Source organism: Caretta caretta, chromosome 16 (genome assembly GCF_965140235.1).
Source record: "Caretta caretta isolate rCarCar2 chromosome 16, rCarCar1.hap1, whole genome shotgun sequence".
Lineage (NCBI taxonomy): Eukaryota > Metazoa > Chordata > Testudines > Cheloniidae > Caretta > Caretta caretta.
In genome coordinates, this window is record NC_134221.1 from 13,479,225 (window position 1) to 13,498,968 (window position 19,744).

General features: G+C 42.8%; 2 protein-coding genes across 7 annotated transcripts; one reads left to right on the plus strand and one right to left on the minus strand.

Annotated features, from left to right (window-relative positions):
• Window positions 1-961: 961 nt before the first annotated feature.
• On the plus strand, window positions 962-18,139 carry PHYHD1 (phytanoyl-CoA dioxygenase domain containing 1). Of its 6 annotated transcripts, none has more exons than XM_075120326.1 (12): window positions 962-1,118; window positions 2,309-2,467; window positions 3,092-3,167; window positions 3,365-3,412; window positions 6,317-6,372; window positions 6,541-6,603; window positions 6,701-6,722; window positions 7,583-7,711; window positions 10,023-10,139; window positions 10,521-10,647; window positions 11,765-11,846; window positions 18,013-18,139. In XM_075120326.1, exons 1-11 carry the CDS (start codon window positions 1,086-1,088, stop codon window positions 11,808-11,810), a joined length of 876 nt encoding a protein of 291 aa, XP_074976427.1. In that variant the 5' UTR covers window positions 962-1,085; the 3' UTR covers window positions 11,811-11,846; window positions 18,013-18,139. The 6 variants fall into 6 exon arrangements, with proteins under 6 accessions (XP_074976427.1, XP_048678436.1, XP_048678437.1 ...); XM_048822479.2 differs by lacking the exon at window positions 18,013-18,139 and adding an exon at window positions 16,887-17,066; XM_048822480.2 differs by lacking the exon at window positions 18,013-18,139 and adding an exon at window positions 16,919-17,066.
• DOLK (dolichol kinase) lies at window positions 17,080-18,858 on the minus strand. The gene has a single exon (XM_048822475.2). The coding sequence runs from the start codon at window positions 18,856-18,858 to the stop codon at window positions 17,269-17,271; it is 1,590 nt and encodes a 529-aa protein (XP_048678432.2). The 3' UTR covers window positions 17,080-17,268.
• Between the last annotated feature and the right edge of the window lie 886 nt (window positions 18,859-19,744).

A 19,744-nucleotide genomic window follows, 5' to 3' on the forward strand; every position in this document is an offset into this window, starting at 1 on the left:
ACCCACCGTGTCTCTTATATCCTGGGACTAACACGGCTATATCACCTCAGCAAATATTGATTTCAATGAAAGTTAGGAGCAGATCTGGGCAAAGAACTGAGCGGGGTGGAGGGGAGAAGGGAGGGAAATCCCTGATTGTTTGGATAGCAATCTGGTTCCCAAGTATTCTCTATCACAGAGGTGGGCAAACTATGGCCCATGGGCCACATCCGGCCCCCGGGACCCTCCTGCCTGGCCCCTGAGCTCCTGGCCCGGGAGGCTAGCCCCTGGCCCCTCCCCTGCTGGTCCCCCACCCCCGCAGCCTCAGCTCCCTGCGCCACCGGTGCAATGCTCTGGGTGGTGGCGCTGCGAGCTCTTGCTGGTCAGCACAGCTGCAGAGCCGCGGCCTGACCCGGTGCTCTGTGCTGCACGGTGGCGTGGCTGGCTCCAGCCGGGCGGCGCGGCTGCCTGTCCTGGTGCTCTGGTTGTAGCGCCGCCAGCCATCGGTGCTCCAGGCAGCGCGATAATGGGGCAGGGAGCAGGGGGGTGGGATAGAGGGCAGGGGAGTTTGGGGGTATGGATAGGGGTCGGGGCGGTCAGAGGGCAGGGAATAGAGGGGTTGAATGGGGGCAGGGGTCCCGGGGGGCAGTCAGGAAGGGGGGGGTTGGATGGGGCATGGGGGGTCTGGGGACAGGGAGAAGGGGTGGTTGGATGGGGCAGGGGTCCCGGGAGGGAACAGTCAGGAATGAGAGGAGCGACTGGATGGGGGGGCAGGGAGTGGGAGGAGTGGGTGAGGCAGGGGTCCTGGGGGGGCCGTCAAGGGACAGGGAGGGTTGGATAGGGCAGGAGTCCCAGGGGGGAGGCCAGGAGGCGAGAAGCAGGGGACGGGGGACGGGCCACGCCTGCCTGTTTGGGGAGGCAGGGCCTCCCCTAACCAGCCCTCCATACAATTTCAGAAACCGGATGTGGCCCTCAGGCCAAAAAGTTTGCCCGCCCCTGCTTTATCACATGGTGTTGAAAGGCTCACAGGGAGCGGGGGAGTTAGCTGGCAGGGCTCTGGAGGAGTTACTGCGTACTTATCTCATCATTCTGGGTCTGAATCTGCCATGGCGTTTGTAACCGAAGAACAGATCCAACAGGTAAGGGAGGAGAGCAAGGAAGTACTGCATCCAGCGCTGGGGGGGGTGTGCGTGTGTGTGTGTGTGTGTGTGAGAGAGAGAGAGAGAGAGAGAGAGAGGCTGATGGTGCTGTACTTGTGAGAAGGGAACAGATTTCACGAACCCACATTCCTGTCCAGTTAACCAGCACTTGTGTTTAGCAAAGTTTTGCTTTCGGAATCGGTGATAGATAATACAGTATACAAAATGGAGTAGTCTGAGCACTTTATCAGGACTAGAAGTGGCTCCAGAAATGTGGTTTGTCCTGCAGAGTTCCTATCTGAAGAGTTCTTTTTTTCTTTCACCCTTCTGTCTCTCTCTCTCTCAACTATCAGCCTTATTCTTGAAGTTTAAATTTGCCTGTCAGAGGATAACCTGCTGGTTTTTTTTTTTAATAAAGGGGCAGCGGTTCAAGTCTGCAATGTCCAGAGAGCTAATTTAATTTCATAAGGGATTGATCAATCACCATAAGAAATCAGCACACATTCTCAGTTAAGTTTAGAACAAGTACTTTTTCCAACCTCTCAGTACTCTTGTTCTAATCCTGAAACAGAACAAAACTGCGTTGTTCATTTTGGTAAAGTTTGTGTTTAGCAGTTACTTAATTTCCTCCTTTGGGGAAGAGAATTTTAAGCCATGAGGACAGTAACAAATGCATATTTCATTTGGTTCCTGGAGCCTGCTGCATGTAGGAGTTGTAATCACTTTCTCCCTAACCGCAGTCTGTGAATCTCTTACTGAATTATTTGTTTTTTCCCAGTAGAAATCTCCCTTTTAAAAAAAGTGAGAATACAAACATTACTCATTAAGGAAATTATTAAAATGAATCTGTAAAAAACTTGTATAATGAGAGAGGCTGGTTTGTGTGGGATTGGAGGGTCAGGTAAAAATGCAGATTATTAGATGCGCATTAAAAGAGGTCCATGATACGAAGTACAGTGTATGAAAAATGCACCTTGCTCTACTGCATCTCCACTAGCAGAGAGGATCTCCATGGATGTAAGTCTGATCTAGCATCTGGACGCAAAACCCAAGAAAAGGTGCATTACACCAAACTGAAGAAGACTGACAGCCAGGAGGTGCACCTTTATTGAATATAACTGCTGTCTCCTAAGTGTACCACAGAATGCCAGCCACTCTGTCCCCATCTGAACTCTAGTGTTCTCTTCTAGTTCTATGAAGATGGTTTCCTCGTTTTGGAAGAGTTTTTCACCACAGAAGAATGTGATGCCATGAGGGAGCAAATAGACAAGATTATAGCCAAGATGGATGTGCCACCCCACTGCCGTACAGAGTTCTCCACCGATGAAGAGGAACAGCTCCAGGCACAGGTACAGATAGAGGCAAAAAAGGGCAATCTAAATCTCAAATTACTCCTGAGGTGGTTAGCAAAGGGCTAGTTTGTATCACTAGGCAGTTCAGGAAAAAGGGTTTTGTTCTTGCAAGGAGGCATGTCTGAGCAGGGGGCTGAGAGCTAGGTACTGCTGAACTGCAATCTTGCCTCTGACGACCACCCTCTCTGCTGCCGTGGGCAACATTTTGTTGGTGGTCTCAGGAAAGGCCAAGAGAGGAATGGGTCACAGAGGCTGAACATGAAGAGTTCCCGCAGAAAAGGGCTGAAGGTGTGAGAGTCTCTATTGTTACTATCTATACTATACTGGTTCCATGGATAAAGAATATCTCAGTCTCCAGGGCTGTCAAATCAACACTTCTCACAAACCAAAACCCTTCTGTTCACCCTATATTGGGTGTCTGCAAAGGGCAAGCTGGAGCCCAAGAAGTTTAGCACAGTGAAAAGCCTCTGTGTGAACTACTAATGTCTTTATTCTACTTTATTCTTCCTGCTCTCTTAATGGGGAGAAGATGCAGGAAAGTACTAGCTCCTTGCTGGAAGTGTTCACCGAGATATACTCTCTAGGATATTACCATTGCTGGGTCTCTCTTGTCTCTGACAGGGCAGTGCAGATTATTTTCTAACCAGTGGAGACAAGATCAGATTCTTCTTTGAGAAAGGAGTTTTTGATGAAAAAGGTAAAAGTTACCTACTATCAGCTGTAATGGGTTTGGGGGTGGATGGGAAGAAATGTAAACAATCTGCTAGTGAGCCAGGAACTTTCTTAAAGGGACAAGGTGGCTGAATGACTATTTGGGAGCGAGGGGAATTCTAGGCGCTATTGTTTACTCTTGGTTGTGTTACATCCTCTTTAATTCAGCACTTTGTTTCTTAGGTGACTTTCTTGTTCCAAAGGAGAAATCTATAAACAAGATTGGCCACGGTATGGATGAGCTGTGATGCTTTTGGAGAGAAAATATGGGGTGTATTTTCCAGAACTAAGCATTCCTTCAGACTTGGCTATTGTGAATAATGCCAGCACATTACAAAGAAACTGCTCTCCTGCATTAATGTTCTAGCTAAACATGGACTCTGCCTATGGTATTGTTACCACTAAAACAAGACACGTAGATGTAAATTCTCTTGCCTTGATTATAGCCTCCTCCTCTCTGTTCTATTGCTTTTGCCATGCCCCAGTCCACTGAAAATTATTGCAAAAATCCTCCTCTCCTCCCACTGTGGCCTCCCTTCTTTGCAACCTTGCTCTGTCTCTTTCCCTCACCAGAATCAGGTTCAAGTTCATCAGATTTAACTCTAAGCCTCTGCTCAGCTTCACCCTGCCCACATATCAGTTTGCTTCTTCCTTTGCCCCTTTTGAATCCTTCCACTCTCGTATTTGTGCTTCCTTCTGTGTTATCCCATGCTAGGAAACCTCCCTGTCCTTTGCCAAAAGGCCTCTCATTTCCCACTCACATCGCTTTTCAAAAGCCACTTGTTCCACCAGGCTTTTATAGTTTTTAAAGTGAATCACTGACCTATATTGGCTGAAGTTCAAACTTATGTATCTCTTATGCAACAGATTGTTTTCAGCTGTTTTGTTTGTGTCCAGTCTAGGTTGTTAAGATCCTTAGGACAGACTGTATCTTCTCTGTTCTGAGCACACTGCTGGCACTCAACAAGCTGGGATTCTTCACTGTGACATTGCCAGCAGTTTCTCAATCTTACAGGTTTCCAATGTGTCCTATTTCCCCTCTTCCAGCTGCTAAAGAACTAGCTGTATCCCTTTTGTTTTCAAACAATACCCAGAGAAAACATAATGGGGTTCAGCATTTTTATCTCACAAACGCAGGAACCCTGCCCAGATCTTTCTCCGTTAAAACTTGAAAATCCAGTATCTGATATCACAGTCCTGCAGTCTCTATAGGGAAAACAGTGTCCCAAAAAAAAACCAAAACAATTCTTCCCACCCTCTCTTTGTCCTTTGCTGTAGTGCAAGTGCTCCTTCAAGAGGAAACGGAAAACAAAAATAGCATCCTTCTCACTCAGGCTCAACAGCAATTCCAAGAGGAGGATTCATTTTGACCCATTCTTCTGCAATTTATCCACTTATTTTCTGTCTAGCCACATTTTTGCTCTGTAGCAGTCTCTGCTGGGTTGAGTAAGCTGACTGAACAGCAAATTCTATCATCTTTAAGAGTGATCCTGAATCCAAAGCATTTGCTTCCAGGTTAAAAATGCTAGGGCAAGTTAAGGCATTCAAAGAGCACCGAATTTGTGCTCCCAGTTCTTAATTTTACATATGATAAAAATTTGATGCCCCATGTTTCATCTATGCAGAGTTTTCTCATCATGCTTTATTCAAATTCTAAGAACTGTAATACTCTGAAGGACACATTCAAATAATTGACGGAGCTTGTGAGGCTCAATGCTCAACTTGGTGGCATTTCTGTCTGTCTGTAACGGGAGAACTTTTGAATGCAACAACTGATCAATTCCAAAGTTTCCAGGAACGTTCTAGGCTTCCACTGCCAGAACTCTACTCATTTGGAGGACAATTGGAAAACTGAAAGGGGAAAAATGCATACATGGAGCCCCTTCCATCTCTTTAGCATAATTACAACTTCAAGCACTTCTGTTATGGTCTATAGATCAAACAATGGATTGTTGGCACCCACTAATGCCTTCTGCCATAACAAGTCTGTTTCATCTGTCACTGTGCCCATTCTCCCTATAGTTCAACATGGTGACAACCTGACAGACTTCTCTCCCAGACAAATAGTAATGGTGTGTAGAGGGAAAGGGGAGCAAGAATGCAGTGCCTGGCATGGGAGGAATAATGGGGGATCCTGGTATAAGGGGCTCACAGAACCCCTGCTGGAGGGAAAATTGGGGGACCCTTGTATGGAAGGAAGGGGAGATAGAGGGCTCACAACCACTGCCATTGGTGGGAAGAGGAGTGGGGGCCATACAGCCCCTGGTGTGGGAGACTGGGGGACCCTGGCATGGAGGGGAAGGTGGGAATTGGAGCGCACAGAGCCACTGGCATGGTGTAAGTGGGACTGGGATTGCAAAAATAACTGATGACATGAGGGGAGAATGGAGGACCCTGGTATGGGAGGAGGGAAATGGAGGCCACCCAGAAACCCTGACAGGAGGTAGATTGGAGGGGTGTTGCAGGGAAGGCCTGAAATAGAAGGGCACGGGAGAGCATCACACAAGGAGCTTGCAGATAGAATGGCGAGATGCCTGGAGCATGCACTGAGTTCAGCCTATAGAAGCAACAAATTGTGCGACCCCTTAGTAGTATTTATCTATCTTAGGGTTGTGTATAGTGCTCCCCATTCTAATATCTAAGCTCTTAGTATCTGGAGCTCTGTATAATCTATTTAGTTTTCCTTCAGAACATACCCCAGAAATCTCTTCCAAGTTATTTTTTGGTCATAGACCTTTATTTTCATATAGCCGCAGTTTGTTGTAAAGGAGACTGATTACCGTATATCTCTGGTGTCCTCTAAAGAAATTCATTATATGATTTGCAAATGTCAACAGCACTTATGTGTTATCTCCATCTGATGAAACATTTTGCCTAATTTACAATCCATATAAAAAGCTTGAAACAAAAGGAATTTGTCTAACCCAGACATTTTAGCAAAAGGAACAGGGCAGACATGATGATGGGCACTGTGCACATAAACTGATTCCTGAGAGGGATGCAGTTTGAGCTTGACAGACTGCAGTCTTCCCCTTCAGAATGTAATACCCATCATTGTGCTTCCTCAGAGTTTAAAGGGTCCCTTCTGGAAAGGAGTTCTAGGATTTTCACTAAGCGACAACTTCTTTCCCTCAGCTTTGCATGCTTACGATCCCATCTTCAAGCAAATCACTCACTCCTCCAAAGTGCAGGTGAGTAGTAGCTTGAGTCACTTGAAAGAACTCAACTATGTGATAGTTTAGTTTAAAAACTGTATGATGAGCCCTCTCCCCATGAAAGGATTTATAAAAATTCTCAGCAAGCATTCGCTAAATACTGAGCAGAGAACTGCAGTGTTCTAACTTTGGGATGTTCCACAGGAGTTGGGAAGAAAACTGGGCCTTGAGAAACCAGTAGTTGTCCAGAGCATGTATATCTTCAAGGTACAGTAACCCCAATCTCCTATTTACTCATGAAAGAAGCCATTTTCATATTTTCCAGTTTAACATTCTCCTCTTCTCTCTTTTTGTCCTCTTCCAGCAACCTGGCATTGGTGGTGAAGGTAAAATTCATACTACGTCTGTACTAGGCTGCAGATATTATGTACAGATACCAAGGTTTGGAGGAAGGGAATTCAAGTAACAGGAGAGTGGCATAAACTAGTCATTCAGTGAGATTTTTCAAAGCTGCCTAAAGGTTTGGATGCCCAGTTCCTGTTAGAAATTACTGGGAATGGGGTGTGAAAATCTCACCCTGGGTTCCTTTCTGTTTCTGTATGGGCAGGCAAAAGGCTAACTTATATCCTCACCAGGTTGAAGAGTGACCCACTCCCATGTGTTATGATTGCAGTGGGGGCGACTCTCGCAACACACTTGAGATTTCCAAAGAAGTAAGATGTCAGGCAGATGGGAAAGGACAAGTGATCGGGGGAATTTCCTAACTGTATGTCAAGTTTCCTTGTCTTTCAGGGATTGCTGTAAAGCGAAAGTAATTCCCATAAGCCTCAAATGTGACTTGGAATAAGTTATCCTTGCAGTACTGCCCTTAGAATAAATGGGACATGAGCTGAGAACTTATTGGGAAGGGGACAGTATCAGTCTCTCCCTGCACACTATCAATAGATATACTCACCCACCCCCACCTCTACAGCGGTGAGATTCTGCAAGTGATGGTGTCTGTCTGTCTGTCTATGGGGGCTGGTGGTGGTAGCAGGCATGCAGCCAGTGAACTTCTGCATCCCTTTGACTTGGTTGAAATGGAAGCCAGCGCTGTCAGGAGCGTGCATACTCACTGTTGTCACTTCTAGCAGGATTCATATGGCAGTCACAAGAGGGCAGAGAAAGGAAAGCCCCATAGACCTTCAATTACTCTTAATTCAACAGTCTTTAAAATGTAAGGTAACCAGGTGTCTATTGGTTTCAGTGAGACCACACCAGGATGCCACATTTCTGTACACAGAGCCGCTGGGCAGGGTTCTGGGCCTCTGGATAGCTCTGGAGAATGCCACACAGGAGAACAGCTGTCTCTGGTTCATCCCTGGCTCTCACACCAGTAAGATTCATATTATTCTGCCATACACTGAAGTGCACCCTTGTCTCCTGGTTACGGGCGGAAAGTAGCACGGATTGTACTGTGTCCTCTGAATCATTCAGTGGTCATGTGGCCACATCCAGCTAGTGCAGCCACCATCATGGTTCAGGGAACCTTTGTTTAAAGCGACATCATTCCTTTTGTACTTTTAGGGGCCAGATTCTTAATCCCACTTTTAGCAGGCTGGCTCAAATGACTCATTTCCTTTGTTGCTGGTCACTGGACCAAGGATCTGTGATTTAAATCCAAAAACATTCCTGGAAATAAAAACTTTACATTATTTCTGACTCTGACACCAAATGCCCGAGTTTAATGCTATACTATACCCATACAATCTGCTTAAAGTACAGAGACAGTGGTACCCACAATCTTATTAAATTTTTACTTATTAAATCCAGACCTTGCAATATTAGGATCCACTGCTGGTGTTCCTGAAATCCTTTCAATTTAGTATTACTGAGTAACTTCCTTCAGCAAGTATCTGACCCTTCCTTGTTCAAGATTTGAGCCCTTCACAACTACTCTTTGATCCTTCCAAAGAGTGTCTTCTTTGCAGTGCTACAGACCCTTACTTCATTCTAGAGCTTCCTACAGCAGCCTTGAAAATGCTTCTCCACCCTGACCTGGGCTGGAAGGAGCAGTTTCTCCAGGTTCCCCCAGGTTAGGGATAAGCACAGTGAAACCACTTTGCTCATTTTTGTTTCTTTAATAAAACTTTGCTGCTGCACTAAATTATTTATATTGACACCCCCACCTCCCAGCTGTAAACACAGATCCCTTCAGGATATATACCCATTAACCTTTTCTGTTGTCCTGGGTCAAGACTAAGAATATTGCTACCGCAGCTTGCTCTGTGTAAGGGGAGGAAGAATAAAAACCTTGCACTTACCCCCCCAACACTGGTCTAAAATTCAGCAAACATACAAAACAAACGCAAACATTGAAAACAAGAATGAATTGGATAGCATACAAGAGATCAGAGAGCGACCAGTGGACTATGGCAACACATAGATGAGGCCAAATCAAAATAAGATCTGTGTATCCTCTCTTTCTCGACAGATGGAAGTTGCCACGGGCTTCTAACTATTGGTGCACGTTTTACACTTAGTATATGTCTAACATGGGAACTAATTAGCTCCAGGGGCACGGTTAATCCATTTCATCTCAAATTTTAATGTGCCTTAAAACAGGTACAATCCTCAGGTCTCTTTTAAAAATACATAAATTTAAAAAAAAAATCAAGCAAAAGACATTCTTCCCAAAGTGCAAATCATCAAGCTTTGCACTTTGTTGTAATCACAATTTGTGCCTAAACTCAGCATAAGACTCTGGAGCTGCAGTTAAACATCTGTACTGTTACAGAAAGGAGAGTGGTGCCAAAGATGCGTTTTGCTTAAGTGGAGGACTCTGCTCAGAAAGCACTGCATGTTGTTGCAGATAAGGGTAACACTTGTTAACGTGCCAGGGCACAGATGAGAACGCAGACAAAAGACAGCAGTGTTAGTTTCTGTACTGCCAGATAAACCTTAATCTTTTTCCAATAAAAAGAGAAAATGAGCAAGGAAAGAATTTTCATTAGTGAAACGATGGAGGGTATATATAATGTAATGAGGGGATTAAGTTTTCCAGTCAGTGCAGAGGCTATGATTGCAGAGGTTAACCAGAAAGTATTGGTAGCTAACAGTATTTAGTTGATATTACACATTTTATAGGATCTGCTAACTGAACAAGCCCTCCCAGAAAGCTCTGTACTAAAATATTTATAAAAAGCTGCGTGTAAGCTTTTATTCTTGGCGTATGTAGAGATTATTGAGCACAAAATAATATTATGCTGAGCTTTGTTAAAGTAATAAGCAACTATTATAATTGATGCAAGATTGTTAAACTAATTAGGTACAGGTGCCCAAGAACCTCGGACAGTAGGTGCAAAATGCATAGGAAAGGAAAAGTAGGGTTCATCATGAAATAAAGGCATTTAGAGAGTTTCCTGTGCATGACAAATGGGGTATAAATATAAGGAGAAGTGAGTTAATGCTTTGGAACAGAGCCGAGATGTCCTTTCTGCAAAGCATGATTTCTAGACTGGTCAAGTATTAACTCTTTCCTGTTTGTATTGTGCTAATTAATCTTTGATTATTAAACTTGATCAAGCTTTTGTTATTTGATGGATTAAATAGTCTAAAATTGAATCTTAACAGGAGTTTATTTATTGTCAGGTCAAATGATTTATTAAGTTTTTTTAAAAAAAGTTTTGTCTACTGTGGAATTGCAGATGGCATCACACGTAGAATGGTCCGAGCCCCGCCGGGCACCTTACCATGCACACATTTCATCGGCTCTGAGCAGACTTATCAAGATAGCCAGTTTATTCCTGTGCCCATCCGCAAAGGTAAAGATTCATCTGTAGAACCAGTGAAAATTCAAGAGAGTTAGATGCAGTGACACACATTCAGTTTTAAACCACAGGCCCAGAGGGAATGCAATGATGTATTGCCAATGCAGGCCTGATGCCCCAGCTGCTGCCAAAGGGTTATGTGAAGAGTCCACAATGAAAGAAATGGATCTCGTAGAACCAAAGCAACAGTATGATATATTCCTGGAGTCTTCCCAAACAAATTCTTACCATAGGAATCAATGGGCTGTATTCCCAAGTCTGACTTTTGTTTCGTTATCATGACAAACCTTTCAAAGACAGCAACAGCTCCTCTTGTATGGCACAGAGGAAGGAGACATTCAAAAGGAAAGACAGATGTGTGTTTATTTCAAACAGGTGGCCTCATTCTTATCCATGGAGAAGTTGTCCACAAGAGTGAGTTGAACAGCTCAGAGTGGTCCCGCCATGTGTACACTTTCCATTTGATGGAGGCCAAAGACACCACCTGGAGCAAAGAGAACTGGTATATAGAGATCCTTCAGTAGCCCAAAAAAAAAACAAAAAAAACCTGCTGGAAACTGGAGGCTTTTTAAAGCTGTAACCATTTTAGAAGCTTTTTTTCACTCAACAACCCCAGCTCTTATCACCCCATTTTTGTGTTACACCTACAGGGTGATACACACAACTAGGTTCCCTCTACATGGCTCAGAACTGTGCTAGCTGCACCTTTGAACACCAGTGTCAGTAGCAGTTTCCCAGGACAATTTCCCTGGCCCGTGTAGCCAAGGATTGTTTTTCTGCTAGCCATGTTATAACAGTGCTCTAAGGTCCTCCAGCAAAGGTGCAGCAGAGAGCCTTACAACCATTCATTAAGCTCATAACACCCCTTCAGGGAGGATAAATACTAATATCCGTAGTGACTGTGGAATTCCCCACTGCCACAGAACAGGATCAGCTTGATTCCTGCCACATGCAGAGACTCTCTCTTTGTGCAAGTCTTCCCTCAGTAATAGAGTTGCAGAATGACAGGCAAGGATCTCTTGGAGGCCAGCATGGGAGAACAATCCCTTTTAAGAAAGTAGCATAAACAATGAAGAATATGATCCTCCCAGCCTAAACTGAAGCTTTCATAACAAGTATACTGATGAAAGCATTAAAATGCATACATCTGACAGAGGTTAAATGACTTACTCAGGGTCATACATGATATCTGTAGCATAGCTGGGAATAGAACCCAGATTCTGGTCCTGTGTTTTGATCACAAAACCCATTCTCCTTACAGAAGTATGCAACCTATGTCTGAAGCACCTTCTGGGTACAGAGTTAGATTAGAAGAAAGTAATTAAACACACTGGGGAAAGAGGTAATGACTTCTTAGAGTAAAAGGTGATGAATGCAGATGGAAAACCAAGATGTGAATCTCTGTTTAGGGACGTTAAGAGTTTTGTAGAGTTTCCTCGTCTAGCAAGGGACTGGACATACTGGATTGGATCTGACGAAGTGCCTGTTGAACAGTTCTAATGGGAAGCCTTCATTTCTGCATCAGTGGTACTCAAGCTAGAACTGATTCTGTGTCAGGTAGACCTGAGGCTGATTCTGGAATTCTGTTTTTACTTAAGTGTTTTCTCTTCTCTTGTCAGGCTTCAGCCAACTCCTGAACTGCCTTTTCCACCTCTCTACAACTGAAACTAACGTTGGCCATTGGAGTCAAACGGTTGATTAGTAAGTAGATTCCATTCATCTTTCTCAGCCACCCCCTGCTCTCATCTCCCAATATTCATTTGTCCTCAGCGCAGAAGGAGTAGCTTCAGCCTATGTGCATGACAGAAGAATCTTCACCCATACCCGTCCAGCGCTGGCCTTACTCAGAGCATCTCTGCTACGTGTACACTACTCATAGTGGGAACAGTCACCTAAAAACCACTTTTGATGGGGAAATCTCTTTAGTCATATGAACTGACTATTAAGAAGCCACTGTGCCTCAACTCTGGGACCAGCTGACAGGCACCTCCTTTTCAGGATACTCAAAATCTCAGTATTTTCCCCTTGTACAACCCAAGCCAGGAAAATTTCTATTATGTTTATTCCATCTCTGTTGTATTACCCTCAGGTGTACAGAGTCTTTTGGAGGTTATGTAGAGGGGTTTTGTTGTACCACAAAAAAGTTAAAACCTACCCTGCTGCAATAGCAATAGATTAAAAGAATGGTCTAGAATGGGGAGACCAAAGTAGGGAGCCTAAATTTCTTATTTTTCCTTTTAAAATGCTCAGTAAGAGTTACTGGTGAGTGGTATGTGAGGAGATAACACAATCCCTAGACTTGTAAACCTTTACTCCATACATTTTCAAGGAGAACTGAGTAACTTTTGATGCATATTGAAGTTAATGAGATGTGGGAATATCAAGAATAAAAATACAAACATCATTTCTCTGTTGTTTGAAGATGACAGTCCCTGAAACCTCCAAAAAGTGTTAGACCACAACACATAAGGGTAAAGACATACAGTGATTATGCTTTTAACTCACAGCATGCAGAATAGATGCTAGCAAAGAGCACATAACAATGTCACCCTTCTAGGAAGTATCATATATGGGCTGCATTACATCAATCTGAATATTCTAAACAAACTCATTTAAACAAAGTGACAGAGTCCATTTTATGTTCCTATGTACCCTTCTAGTACTATCACTGAATAGTCAAACTTTAGCTTTTTTCAGCAAATCTATGAAGAGAGACAGGACTTTTCTTCACAGTTTCAGTTGTGGTGGCATATATTTTATAACAAATAATGAAGGATACAGTTATGTTTTTTTTTTTAAATATATACAGAGAGAACAGCTACTCTTTGAAGTACCCATACATAAGACTGGAAATATGCTTCATAAATTTTCACGTCACCAGTATATTATATAATTGACATACACACAAAAGCCAACTTCCCAGCTCATTACAGGGATGCTCAAGTAATTTAGTTCATAGTTATCGAATTCACTGTGACAAGGACCAATAATATTTCACACTTATCTAGTACTTTCCCACCACAGATCTGAATGCTTTACAGACACTAAACAATGAATCTTTACAACACCCCTTGGAGGTATTATCCTATTTTTACAAATGGGTAAATTGAGGTACAAAGTGGGAGTAGGTCTGATTGTGGAGCCCTTACTCGTGGGAGAAGTCCCAATTACTTGAGTAAGTGCTCACTAACATGAACCAGGGCTTCACTATTTAGCTCTCAGTGACTTACCCCAGATCACACAGCAGGCTTGGGAACAAAACCCCCGGAGTCCTGGTTCTCATGCTCTACCCTCTAAACAATATTCCCTCCTATTTATTATCCTTTGAATGCATAATATCAGTTTTCTATTTTAAAGCTGAGCTATCAAACATTGAGACAATAGAAGCAACATGCAGACTAGAGGAAGGAGGGATTGGAAGGTGGATAAAACTGTGGTGGCAACATTATAAATGGGATTATGTAGGCAGCACGAGCTCTAGAAACATATATGCAAATATAACAAAAACAGGAAAAAAGATTGAGTAGCAGTAGTAAATTTTATTAATAATTAGTCTCCATGGGTGAATTTTGTGTTCAGAGAAATTGCAAGAGCATGTATTGTGGATCAGTTTAAACCCTTAACACCAAGGGTTTTATTGCTAAAATTAATGCATAGAGCCCAGCAGTATCTTCAGTATTTCAACTTGATTTAAAAGTTTTAAAGTCATCTATAGAAATTAATGTTAAGCCTTTATCTTAAATGAAAACTAGATGGTTTGCTTATTTTAAATAGCATTATCATTTCCAGTTGGTGAAAGCCATCTACCTTAAAAAAAAGAGAGACAGCTGTACCTGACTATATGGGGTCCCTATGCAAAATACATATATCTCTGGACTGATACTTAATACACTTGGGAAAATACACAGAAGAACTTTAGACAGTTTCTAAGAGGTCACTTGAATAGAATAATCTGCCAACAGAACAGACACCCTCAATTGTGTTCATAAACTAGATGAAAACAAAATTGTGCAGATGATCTTGCATTGTTGCAGGTGGAATGGACTGAATGACCCAAGACATCCTATTGTCTCAGGCTCTGTATCAGATTAAAGCAGGTTAGAAATGGATTTCTGCAACACGGCTCCAAGCCTTATTGCTACATTACTTTTTCTAAGCATGATGCCTGTCTCTGGTATTTGTCTCAAACACTAGTTGCAACGAAGAAATAGATTAAATTCTTGAGTTTATTTATGGTAAAAGCGGCTCTTAAGTAATGGCTGGGACTTTGCTGGGTGGAACAAGAGTGCCAGTTTTAAACTGAGCAGCTAAAAAAGGTTCAGTAGGTCAAACAGGATTTTTTGATGCATCTGAAATCACTGCAGTAGCAGGAATAAGTATGCTAGGTAGGGATAACAGTGGTAATTTTGCTCAGATTCACCAAGGCTTCTATTAGAAACAAGAGTCTGATCTTTCCTACCTTTTTCAGAACTTGTTTTGATGTCAATAACCAGGGGACAGAGTAACCTTCAGTTCTGGTGCTTCGTTTTATGGCTTTGGTGCTATATCAACCTTCACCTGAATGCTTTGTTACCAAGTGCAGAACACCGGATGGGTGGTAGCTAAGGCTTTTTCTTAGTTATTGTGGGAAAAAGACCCCATCTTTCTAATTAACTTTTTTTTTAAAGTAGCATTTTCCTGCTAAGAGAGTTGGTTCCTCTCTCCTTTCCCTTCTGTGCTCTGCTCAATGTGATTTGAAGACAGATGTAGAAAGAATGTCCTACTCTGTCTCACAGGTGGAACATGAGAATTACTAATCTGTGCAGCATGTTGGATTCACTGTTCCTAAGGGTCACTGTACTCTTGCACCATCCATCTCTCCAGGGCTGTTTCCTTGGAGCAGTGCCTCACAGCCTATTGCTCTGTTAATCACAGTCATTTTCTGACCGTTCTTAAAGTCCTAGGAGAGATTCTGTGCTGTGTGTCTCAGGAGGCATGGTCCAGAAAGAGAAGGCCCAGGGGGTTGGAGGAGGGTGGGCAAATGTGATATTCTCTGAGTTGTTCCAGGGGCCAGTGCATCCCAGCATGATTGGAGGTGGTCTGACTCTGCAGCAGAGAATAACCAGAGCACACAGTGCTCTCTGGGCAATCCTTCTGCTAACGTCTACACACTTCCAGTCCCAAACTTGGGGCCACACAGGATGGTGCTAAGCTGCCTAGGTTGCCCCATGTTGCCCTATGGCTGGGGTTCTACCCCAGGGAACCGGTGTGGCCCCTTTACACAGCAGAAATGCCATAAAGATACTGTAGTAGGGACCAGAATCAACTTCCCTGGACAAGAATTCTTGCAAGCAAACACCCTACCAGGTACTCTATGGGAGGGTGGAAGAGGCAGGATATAAATCAGCTTAAGCTGGTCCTAATGGAAGTGTTGCATGCTAATGAGAGAGGATTCCTAGAAGTAAAAATGTTTCAAAGGATTAAATATACAGAAATGGAAAGGTTTTTTGACTATAAACAGTGAATTGTTTCAGGTGTACTGTGTTATGATCCTAATTAAAGGGGCAGCAGCAGGTAGTTTTACATTTTAATAGAAATGCTTTCATGGATGATTTTTAATGAAAACCATTTGTCTGGATTTAAATGTCCCCCCTCTCTCCCCCCTAATGATTTACAGACCAAACACTGCAGCTTGTACTAGTGCATATATGAAAACCAGAACATTACTTACTATAAACAGCTGTGAAACTGACTTTAGTGATTTTCTTTGTTCAAGCTGAAAGAAATGCAAGAACTAAATCAAATTGTATGAGTAGCAGAGAAGCACATTGGATTGTTAAAATACTTTGTTTTAATAATTTAATATGTTAGTAGTAATGCAAGAAAGGATTTTAAATGAATTTTAACCTAACCTCTCTTTAAATTGTGTCTGGAAATGGGACTCTTTTCAATGGAGATTAATTTTTTAATGTAGCTTTTTTTTTTTAATAAAAAAAAATCACATCTAAAGCAAGTTTTGTTCAATGTAATTTCAAGAGATCAAGAGCATGAAAAAGGTAGAACTTGGTTTATTCCAGAGAACTGGCAAGCAAATCAAAAGTTTAGCCACAAAGGCTATTGTTTTCACCCTGCAAGCCTATCTATCCATGCTCCTCCAATAAACTAAGTTTGAGATTCTCTGTATTTGAAATTACTTTAAACAGAATAAGCATTAGTGCTGTTTTCACTCTAGTTGGCAGAGGTCTTCTAATTTTGCAACAGGAAATGAGAGATGACGTGGCAGTCTTCATACAACTTGATCCTCTGCTGCAGGTGGTGCACACCCTCACTGCAACAGCATGCTTTTATTGAAAGAGGCAGAATTCACATGTGCAATAATACAAGATACCAGGACTCAACCCGGTGGCAAGCCAATACAGTGCACAAGCTTTGTAGGAGCCTGTGCTGGTGAACAGAGAGACAAGGTGGGTGAGGTAATATCATTTATTGGACCAACTTCTGTTGGTGAGAGAGACAAGCTTTGGAGCTACATGGAGCTCTTCTTGAGGTCACCAGGAGAAGAGCTCTGTGTAGCTCGAAAGTTTGTCTCTCTCACCAACAGAAGCTGGTCCAATAAATATTACCTCACCCACCTTGTCTCACTAACATCCTGGGACCAATATGGCTACAACACCACTACATACAACTGGTGAACCATGACTATTTATATTTTCCTGGTTTTGCTACCTTAGAAGTTTTAATGACCCCATCTCTTCCTTCTAGTGAACTCACCTTTCCCACCCTTTCTGCTTCAGTGCATCCAGAAGAGACCTGGAAATAAAATCACTGACTGTATACCTAATTCAGCATCACCAGCTACACGAATCACAGTATCACATGGATGGTTTCCTGTTACTCCTCTGAGAGGATGCAACAGTTAGTGCTGCTTTAGCTATTAAATAACAAACAAAAAAACAAACAGAAGCCTTTACTTTTATTGTCAATTAAGAGTTGAAGAACAATTTCCTTTCTGAAAGTAGCTGTTCTACCCGCTATACCAAATTTAGCATTTCGTACCAAACTGGCTCTATTGAGCTCTCAGCAAGGATGCATGGCTCATTACCACCCCTAGCTAGAAAGGAAGTCTCTGTTCCTGGCAAAGTCTCTAAGCCATGAGTAGTATCTGGAGGTAGAGAGGTAAGAGCAGATTGTCTATTTGGGTAGTGTAGGCTTCCAAAAGGGAAACTAAGCTGATGGACCCCAAAATCCAGGCATAGCTGGTGTTCAGATTCACTCTGCCATCAAATATCAGAATAAGAGCCACAGCAATGATCTGAGCAAAGATGGCAGTCATTGTCCCTTCAAACGTCTTCTTTGTCCCAGGCCATTTGATTTCTCCTATTGTACTGCCAAAAATTGAGGCTATTGTGTCTCCCACCCCTACTGCCAGTACCCCGGAGTAGGGAACCAATGCTCCTGCCCCAGACAGGGTACCTTTCGGAGCACAAGGCCTGGGGAACAACCACACTGGAAGGGACATCCCAACAAGTAGGTAAATGTGAGTCAAGATCAGAGGTCCACTATCTCGTTCATCCAAAAAGAGAGTGAGCAAGTGCCTGAGTGTTTGGCCAAATGGCTTGATCCTGAAGTATCGTATGTACTCTAAAAGGACAAAGACTACGAGACACAGCACTGCAGCAATGTAGAGAAGCTGGTGGTCATAAATTAGCCCAGGGATGTAAGTAGCCACCACAATGAAGTGGAAATATTTTCTGGTTATGGTTGAAGCTTGGTGCTTTTTAGATTCAGATGATCTCTTGGAATTCTGGTAAAGAACCACCATGCACGCAGAGGCAGCCAATAGGGTCCAGTACACAAGGAGGTAAACTCTTGTCTGTGTCTGAACCAGAAACTGGAGCAGCCAGAGCAAGGGATTCCTTTGGATCAGATGGTAAAGCCAAGGCATTAGGACCCCCAGTCCCAGCACTGCTGTCATCATGTGGAAAAACATGGAGGATGTCCAGGTTCCTGAATCCATGAAGAAGAATAGAGCAGTGAAGAAAATCCCAAGAAGGACCACCCCAGCCACTGCCACTAGAAGGACGAAGTCTGCAGGATTCCCTTTGCCCTCTATCACGTTCAGTGAGCGTTTAATGAGCTGTTTGAGGATGAAACTTATACTCCCAAGGACTAGCAATGCCTCCCCAGGAGTAAAACATCGAGGTAATAGGTAAAGCAAGATCATACTGAGGTAGACAAAAATAAGCAGCACTTCCAGAACCTCTATCACTTCAGAAACAGTTAAAGAATACTTCATGGTATAGAGGATTATACTGCCAGCAATGCCTGAAAGTATGCAGGTGTTAGTTGGCACAGGCCTTGTGATGCCAACTGCTATTACAGATAGGAAGAGGGCTACCACCATGCCCGTGGAGGCCACAACTATGCCAAAACGTTCAAAGTACACAATACCGGCAGCCTTGCATCGCTCCTTCATCACAATCCCCAGGAGTGGGATGACCATACTAGCTGGTAGGAGGCCACTGTTAGCTGTCGTCCGAAATTGGAATACGGCCCCACTCAGTTGGAGTAGACGGTCCCATTTAAATTGGACATAAAAAGCCTGAACAGCAAGAGCAATAGCACACCAGGAATACCGGTCCCAAACTACCGTGTGCACACACAACACAATGATGAACACAATCAGGGATTCCAAAAGCACTGGTTTGTTTAACATGGTTCCGGTCAGCGGCATCCTGTGATTTCAGAATCTTTACTACTGTCAGATTCCAAAATTTTCAACACAGTCCTTGGTCCATTAGTAAAAGTTCACTTTCATCCTACTGCAACGCCTATAAAGATAAACAAAATAATAAAATTAAAGCAACTACTTGAACACCTGAGGCCTCCTCCTCATTATTTATTTTCTGAAGCTCAGTTGAAAGCTTTGATTCCTGTCATGAGAAAAATAAAATCAAGATGGAAATAAGTCAACCAGCATTTTCTACTGCTTTCAAGAATCAGAAAACTCAGCTTGCAATGCCATAGCCAAATCTCACAGTATTTTTATTCACATGCAATTACTAAATACTTCTTTGCAGTGCCAGTTTTTTCCTCTCTCTCCTAAAAGTATAGAAGGGAATGCTTTATATTCTGCAAGGAGTGTATGCAAATACTAAGTAGCAGCACTCACAAGAACTGCATTGGAAAAGGCACTTGGACATCTCTGTAAGTTAGATAAAGACAGAAGAGCTTGGTGATGAGTTTGTTACAGAATTAAGTGAAATTAATGCACCCACATGCCATGGTGCTATATAAAATAAATATTAAAGAAGAGATGAAAATGTGCATCTTACATAGGCAATCATGTTATTGATAGAACTGACAATACTGTTTCTACTACAAGCAACATTTGATCTTTTAAAACATACCAATAATAATTTAAAAAAAACAACCCACAGTTCAAATTAACTGAAACACAAAACAAACAAATCAGAAGCAAAATGATGTTAAAAGGAATTGACACTGTCAACTTGAAAATTGGTCAATTAAAAAACAAAAAGTTAAAGGTCACTTCAGGTCTTCCCCTTGCCTCCAACTCCTTTCTTCTGATTTTCTGAGGATTTAGAGTCACATTGTCC

Excerpts from the sequence above, each read along its gene's own strand:
- DOLK (XM_048822475.2), bottom strand. The coding sequence starts at position 18,858 with ATGCCGCTGACCGGAACCATGTTAAACAAACCAGTGCTTTTGGAATCC.
- PHYHD1 (XM_075120326.1), top strand. The coding sequence starts at position 1,086 with ATGGCGTTTGTAACCGAAGAACAGATCCAACAG. Across the intron at positions 3,168-3,364 it reads AGGAGTTTTTGATGAAAAAG|GTGACTTTCTTGTTCCAAAG; the intron begins GTAAAAGTTACC and ends TTTGTTTCTTAG. Across the intron at positions 3,413-6,316 it reads TATAAACAAGATTGGCCACG|CTTTGCATGCTTACGATCCC; the intron begins GTATGGATGAGC and ends TCTTTCCCTCAG.